General features: G+C 64.5%; 1 protein-coding gene across 1 annotated transcript; it reads left to right on the forward strand.

Moving 5' to 3' along the window:
* Nucleotides 1–223: 223 nt before the first annotated feature.
* On the forward strand, nt 224–7,376 carry LOC113978261 (retinoic acid receptor gamma-A-like). Its single transcript, XM_027705046.1, is given in 8 exon segments — nt 224–350; nt 352–412; nt 3,517–3,662; nt 4,163–4,304; nt 4,511–4,665; nt 5,273–5,449; nt 5,871–6,075; nt 6,772–7,376. Coding segments are annotated over 8 exon segments (1,137 nt in total). The 5' UTR covers nt 224–287; the 3' UTR covers nt 6,960–7,376.
* Nucleotides 7,377–7,621: the final 245 nt, after the last annotated feature.

Genomic DNA, 7,621 nt, shown 5'->3' on the forward strand with positions numbered 1-7,621 from the left:
CAGCCCCTCCGCCTTTCCCCCTTCCCATTCATCCCGTCCCCTCGAGCCCCGCCCTCTTTCAGGCCCCACCCCATTTCAGACCCCGCCCCTTTCCCGTCTCTCAACTCCCCCCCGCCCCTCAGGTCCCGCCCCCTCAGGCCCCGCCCCTTTCCCGGGGGCGTGGCCGGGCCGCCCCCGCCGGGGCCGAGCGGGGCCGGTCGGGGCCGATCGCGACGGGGCGGGGGGGGCCTGGGGGTGTTAAGGGGTGTCGGGGGGCTCCACGGGGTCCTGGGGGGCTCAGGAGGACCATGTTCGACTGCCTGGAGGCGGTGGCGGCGGCACCGCGGCGGCTCCACGACGTGACCAACCGGGGGGGGCTGCGCCCTCCGCAGGGTCCTAGTGCCCGCGGGCTGCGGGACCCCCGCCCGCAGAGGTAGCGGGGGGGCACGGGGGGACACAGGGGTGAGGGGGTTGAGGGAGGAATGCGGCGCGGGGAGGGCCCTGGGCGAGGGAGGTGGGGGGGCAGATGCGCGAGTGGGTGTGGGGGGCGAGGGAGGGCGGGGAAGCGTCTGTGAGCGTGAGGGTGCAAATGAGGGCGGGGGGGGGGGGGGGGGGGGGGGGGGGGGGTCGGTGGGTTCATGGTCCGCGAGTGGGTGTGGGAGAGTGAAAAAGAGTCTCTGAGTGTGCAAATGAGTGTGAGAGCGACTGGAAGTGTGCAAGGAGCGGGAGGAGTCGGTGGGTCCGTGGGGGGGTCAGTGGGTTCGTGGTCCATGCGTGGGAGTCTCTTAGTGTGATCCTGAGTGCGCAAACGAGTGTGAGAGCGAGTGCGAGTGTGCGGGGAGTGAGGGGGGGGTCGGCGGGTGCGCGGGGGGGCGTGTCCGTGTCCCCGAGTGGGTGCGGGGGTGTGGAAAGGGTTGCGGGCGTAGACGTGTCCGAGTGTGCAAATGCGCGTGCAAGGGGGGGCTCAGGCGACCCAGGGGGGTCGGGAGACACCCCGCGTGGGTGCGGGGGGGGCCTGGTGAGTGACGCGCGTGGGTGCGGGACCGACCCGGGGATGTGCGGGAGTCACGTGAGAGGTGTGGAAAATGGGGAGGGGGGGCAAGGGGGGGCGTGTGAGCGCGGGGGGAGTGAATGGGGTGTGGGACCTCCAATTCCTCCCCCCACGAGGGAGCCAGGGAGTGAGGGGGGGGCGGTTTTGGGGGACACCCTTCGGGGCGGGCGAGGTCCAATACCCGGTTTTGAGGATGTCCCGGTTCGGGGGGGAGGGGCATAGGGACGTGGAGAACCCACTCGGGATCCCTTCTGGGGAGGTTTGGACTCGGTTTGGAAGGTTGGAGGACCTGGACACTGTTTTTGGGGGGCTCAGGAGGCCCTAAACGCTGTTTTTTGGGGTGTCGCGGGGTCCCGGACCCCTTTGGGAGGGCGGAAATAGGGACCCAGGTTTTGGAGGGGAGCACAGAGACGTGAACCTCACTAAGGGGCCATTTGGAACCGCTGGGGGGGGGTCGGACTCGATTTGGGGAGGTCGGGGAGCCCTAACCCCTGTTTATAGGAGGGGTCTTGGAGCCCTTTGGGGTGGCAATAAGAGGGACTTGGTTTTGAGGGGAGGGGCTCACGCGGAGGGTCCTGGGGCGCCCTCGGGAACCGCCCTCTTGTAAATTTGGGCACAAACAGGTTGGGGGGGGGCGGGACCCCCAAAACCCGCCAAACTTCCCTCAAACCCTCCCTAAACCCCCCCTAAAGCTCCCCCCGTGCCCGTGGCGCGGTTTTCCCTCCCGTGTCCCCCCACGCCCAGTTCCCCTGCCCAACTGGTTCCAGTCGGGGCCGCGCCCGCCCCCCCGCGTCCCCCCCCCGCGCTGCCAATGTGGCACTTTAACCCCTGCGGAGCCGCCCCAAAACCGCCCCGACCCCCCTTGGGGATCGCGGAGAGGCCCCCCCTTCTCAGCAGGGCGGGAGGGGGCGTCACCCCCTGCTTTTTGGGGAGGAACTCCCTCGGTCCCCCAAATTCCACCCCAGGGAGGGGGAACCCTCCCGTGCCCCCTGTCCAAATTTAAACCCTCGCCTTGGAGTTGGAGGTCCCCCCAAAGTTGGGGGGGGGATATGTGGGGGTCCCACAGCGTTGTGGCTCCCTCCACCTCGAGGGTGCAGCCACTTTGGGGGCTGTTTTGTGGGGTTGGGGGTTTAAATTTTGGTTTTCTGCCCCTAAATCCAACGAGACACGGGAGCGTCCCCCAAATATGCCCCCCCCAACATGTCCCCCTCCGTAGGACCCTCCAGTATTCGGGGGGGGCACAACCAGCCCCCTCTAAACTTGAGGGGTCCCCGTGGAGGGGGGAGCGCAGGGGCTGGAGGGTGTGGCCCCCATTTCAGCCCCATTTTTGGGGGAGGGGAGTCAAGGGGAGTTTATTTTGGGGTGCCTGTGGCACGTGCGCGCCCAAGGCGGGCCCCATCCCTCCCTCAGGCCCCCCCCCCGGGGCTAAAAACGCGCCGGTCGGGGCCGGAATTTCTTTAATTTCAGCAATTTTGGGTTTTCTGGAAAAAACCACACAAAACCCACCCAAAAAATACCCGCCCGCCCCTCCCCCAGCGCCGCCCGGGCCGCGCGCGGGGGGGCCCTTCCCCTCCCCCGCCGTGTCACACCCCCCCCGGCACAGCGAGGGGGAGTTTGGGACCCCTCCACCCCGAATTTTGGGGTTGTGGGGGGCTGGGAACCTCCCCCCCTTAATTTTGGCGTTTGTGGAGGCTCGGGATTCCCCGTCTCCAAATTTTGGGGGGTGGAAGGGACTGGGGACCCCCCACCCCGAGTTTTGGGGTTCCGGGGTGGGACAGGGAGGGGGGTGACATAGGGGGGCATTGTGGGGTGACACTGATGATGCCCCCCCCACTCCCCCATGGTGGCACCCCCGGGGACATTGGGGGTCTCAGACACTCCCATTACAAATTTTGAGGGTTTGGGGGGCTCAGGACCCCCCTGCTACGAATTTTGGGTTTTGGGGGGGCTGAGACCCCCCCACTCGAATTTTGGCGTTTGGGGAGGCTTGGGATCTCCCCTCTCCGAATTTGGGGGGGACTGGGACCCCCCTAGCAAGAGTTTTGGGGTTTTGGGGGCTGGAACTCCTCTACACCGAGTTTTGGGGTTTGAATCTCAGGTTTTGGGGCTGGGGGGGCTGTATGAAGAGTCCCCTTTTTTTGGGGGACTTTATTTTTGAACCCTGTTTTTGGGGGGGTCGCTGCGTCCTGGACACGTTTGGGGGTGCAGAAAGAGGGACCTGTTTTTTTTGGAGAGGGGCACAGGGACGTGGAGACCCCACTGAGGGACCATTTGGGACCCCTTGGGGGGGAGTTGGACCTGATTTGGGGTGGTCAGGGGTCCTGGATCCTGGTTTTAGGGGGGAGCCCGAGATGAAAGGGGGGGTTTACATGGCGACCCCCCCAACGTAGGGGGATCCTGTCCCCTCCCTTTTACCCCTCCTTTTTGGGGGCGGTTCAGAGGATCTGCCTGACCCCCTCCCCTCCTCTTTTTGTGCCCCCCCCCAGCCCTGGAGGCCCCCCCCGGGCGGGTTTTGGGGGACACGGGCCCCCCCTCGCCGCCACCTCCCCCCCGCGTGTACAAACCGTGCTTCGTGTGCAGCGACAAGAGCTCGGGGTATCACTACGGGGTCAGCTCCTGCGAGGGCTGCAAGGTGGGCACGGGGGGATGGGAGGGGATGGGAGGGGCACGGGGCTGGGGGGGGCCTGGGGACAGTGGGGACTCTCTTGGGGCCATGGGAACCTGCGGGTAGCAATGGGTACCCCGTGGGGGGGCAATGGGGACCCTGTGTGGGGAGTGGGGACTCTGGGGACCCCCCCCCACCAGGGAATGAAGGTCCTCCCCAAGCACTGGAACCCCCCAGTTGACCCCGGGCAGCTTTACTGGGATCCCTGGTGATCTGTTCCTGGTGCCCCCAGTTTGGGGGTACTCCTAGCCCCCCTTCACCCCATTTTTGCCCCCCCTTCCCCCTGAGGTGCTGGGCCCCCCCCCCCAAGCCCTGGGACCCTCCCCAATAGTGACCCCTGTGTAGCCACTGGGGAGCCCCCGGTTAACCCTGGGCAGCCTTACTGGGACCCCCAGTGCCCTGTTCCCGCTGCCCCCATTTTGGGGGTCCCCCCAGCCCCCTTGACCCCCCGTTCCACCCAATTCTAGGGGTTTTTCCGACGCAGCATTCAGAAGAACATGGTGTACACGTGTCCCCGGGAGCGGAACTGCCCCATCGACAAAGTGACACGGAACCGCTGCCAGTTCTGCCGCCTCCAGAAGTGCCTCCGGGTCGGGATGTCCAAGGAAGGTGCGAGGGAGCTCCAGGACTCCCCAAAAAATTGGGAACCCCCCCCCAAAGTGGCGCTGAGGGGTCCCAGGGTTGTCACAGTGGGGCTGGGGAAGCTCGGGGGGGGATGGTCCTGTGCCAGGGGGGATTTTTGGGTCTGTGAGGGCTCTGGGGGGTCACCCCTGAACCCCCCCCACCCACTCCCCCAAATTCCCTGCCACCCTCAGCCGTGAGGCACGACCGGAACAAGCGGAAGAAGGAGGTGAAGGAGGATTTTGGGGGAGACGAGTTGAGCCCTGAGTTGGCCGAGCTGGTGCGGAGGGTGAGCAGAGCCCACCAGGAGACCTTCCCCTCCCTGTGCCAGCTGGGCAAGTACACCACGGTGAGTGGGGCTGGGGGTTCCGGGGGGTCCCTGGGTGGGCACTAGGGGGGTACCCCAAGCCTTGGATCCATAGAGAGGTTGCTGAGTGACCCTGAACCCCCAAAACAAAAGATCTGAGCTCTGGGGGGGGCAGCTGGGGCTGGGGAGCAAGTTCAGGGGCAGGACGGTGCTGGGGAGGGGTCCCAGGAGCTCCTAGGCAGTCGTGGGAGGTGGAGCTGGGGGTCCCTGAGGGGGGGCACCCCAATCCTCAGACTCTTAGAGGGGTTCCTGGACCCCCTGGCCCCCCAAAACACCAGATCTGAACACTGGGGGCAGCTGTAGTCAAAGGCAGAGAGGTGCTGGGGAGGGGTTCCCAGGAGGCTCTGGGGGATCCCGGTGATCCCAGGGGGTCCTAGAGGTCTGAGGAAGATCCAGTCCACCCTGAACCACCCTGACTGGGTCTGTGCCTCCCAGAACTTGAGCACAGACCACTGTGTGCAGCTGGGCCTGGGGCTAGGGGACAAGTTCAGGGAGCCGAGTTGGGTTTGAGTGGTTCCAGGGGGTCTCAGCAGGTCCCAAACCACCCTAAACCCCCATAACTGAGTCCCTGGCCCCCTATGTCCCCCAGAACTCGAGCGCAGACCACCGTGTGCAGCTGGACCTGGGGCTGTGGGACAAGTTCAGTGAACTGGCCACCAAGTGCATCATCAAGATCGTGGAGTTCGCGAAGCGGCTCCCGGGGTTCACAGGGCTCAGCATGGCCGACCAGATCACCCTGCTCAAGGCTGCCTGCCTCGACATCCTGGTGGGCATCAGGGGATGTGGGGTCCTGGAGGGTGTTTGGGGGGGTCCTGGAGGGGGCTTGGGGGTTCCTCAGGGGGTTTGGGAGGACCTCAGGGGGGCTTGGGGGGTCCCATGGTGGCTCTGACCTCACCACCCACAGATGGATGTCCTGGAAAGGGGCTGGGTGGGTTTGGGGGTCCCCTATGGAAATTTTAGGGTCTCTTGAGGGGTTTTGATGTCCCTGGGTGGATATTTGGGGTCCCTGAGTGGGGGGATTTCGGTGACCCCTGTGTGATTTTGGGGTTCCCTGACCCCCATGACCCCCAGATGCTGCAGATCTGCCCGTTACAGCCTGAGCAGGACATGAGGATGGGATGGGCTGACCCTGGGGGGGGGGGGATGTTTGGGATCCCTGGGTGATTTTGGGGTACCCTGACCCTCAGATGCTGCGGATCTGTACCCGGTACACCCCCGAGCAGGACACGATGACGTTCTCGGACGGGCTCACCCTGACCAGGACCCAGATGCACAACGCAGGGTTTGGGCCCCTCACTGACCTTGTGTTCGCCTTTGCGGGGCAGCTCCTGCCCCTGCAGCTTGACGACACTGAGACGGGGCTGCTTAGTGCCATCTGCCTCATCTGCGGAGGTGGGGGGACATCGGGGACATCAGGGACATTGGGGGGACATGGGGGGCACAGGGGGCCCAGGGGGTATCGGGATATGGGTGTCACAGCGGGGCAGCTCCTGCCCCTGCAGCTCGATGACACCCAGACTGCACTGCTCAGTGCCATCTGCCTCATCTGTGGAGGTGGAGGGACATGGGGGACACCAGGGGGCCATGGGATATCAGGAACATAGGGGTCACAGCGGGGCAGCTCCTGCCCCAGCAGCTCAGTGACACTGAGCTGGGGCTGCTTACGGCCATCAGCCTCATCTGTGGAGGTGAGGACACGAGGGGGGACATTGGGGAGACACCAGGAGTTTTGGGGAGTATCAGGGGTTTGGGGTTAGGAGGGGTATAAGGGGGTATAAGGGACATGGGACTGAGATGGGGCTGCTCAGGGCCATTGGCCTAATGTGAGGAGGTGGGGGAACACTGAGGACATGGGGACATTGTGGGGACATCAGGGACATGGGTATTGGGGCACATGGGGGGCTTGGGGACCAGGCTGTGGGGACGTCTCCTAGGACGAGAGACAATGCTGGGCATGTGGGGACACAGTGACACTGGGTTCTGCAGGGCAGGAGAGGGGAGGGATGGGGGGACAGGGGGGACACGGGAATATGGGGACACAGGGACACTGTCCTGGTGATCCCATCCCGGGGGTCTGTGTCCCCCCAGACCGGATGGAGCTGGAGCAGCCCCGGCGCGTGGAGCGGCTGCAGGAGCCGCTGCTTGAGGCTCTCTGGGTCTACGCACGGCGGCGGCGGCCACGGCAACCGCAGCGATTCCCCCGAATGCTGCTCAAAATCACCGACCTGCGTGGCATCAGCACCAAGGGTGAGACCCCCGGGACCCCCCCAAACTGATGCACCCTCCCTGAAATGGGTACAGCCCCTCCCGACAGCCCAAAACCCCTGGGACCCCCTGAAAACCCACCCCAATCCCAGTACTTCTGCGAATGCTCAAAAATCACCAATCTGTCTGGCATCAGCACCAAGGGTGAGACCCTCGGGACTCCCCAGACAGGAATAGCCCCCAAAGGCCCCTCGGGACCCCTGTGAGCCCCTCTGACCCCAAAATCTCCCAAACACCCCCCTCTCAACACCCCAAAATCCTTCTTTGGGACCACCCCCAGCCTCATTTTGGGGGGGGGGATCTAAGGTCTTGGTGGGGCGGTTGTCCAAGGTTTTGGGGGGTCCAAGGTTTTGCAGGAAGGGGAGTTGAAACTCTCAGGGGGGGTTCAAAGTTTTTGGGGAGGTTAAAGGTCTTGGGGGGGGTTGAAGCTCATTTGAAGAGGATTCAAGGTCTTTGGGGGTGCTTAAGCTCTAGGAGGGGGTTGAAATTTGGGGGGTTTAAGTGCTTGAAGGGGCTTAAATTTGGGGGAGTTGAAGGTAGTTTGGGGAGGGTCCAAGATCTTTTTGGAGGGAGTTGGAACTCTTAGGGGTTCAGAGTTTTGGGGGGGTTCAAGCTCTTGGTGGGCTTTTGGGGGCTCCAAGGTCCTGGGATGGAGAGGGTCTAAGCTCTCATG

The sequence above is a fragment of the Neopelma chrysocephalum genome, unplaced genomic scaffold, assembly GCF_003984885.1.
Source record: "Neopelma chrysocephalum unplaced genomic scaffold, ASM398488v2 Primary Assembly neopelma1_310, whole genome shotgun sequence".
NCBI classification, from domain to species: Eukaryota; Metazoa; Chordata; class Aves; order Passeriformes; family Pipridae; genus Neopelma; species Neopelma chrysocephalum.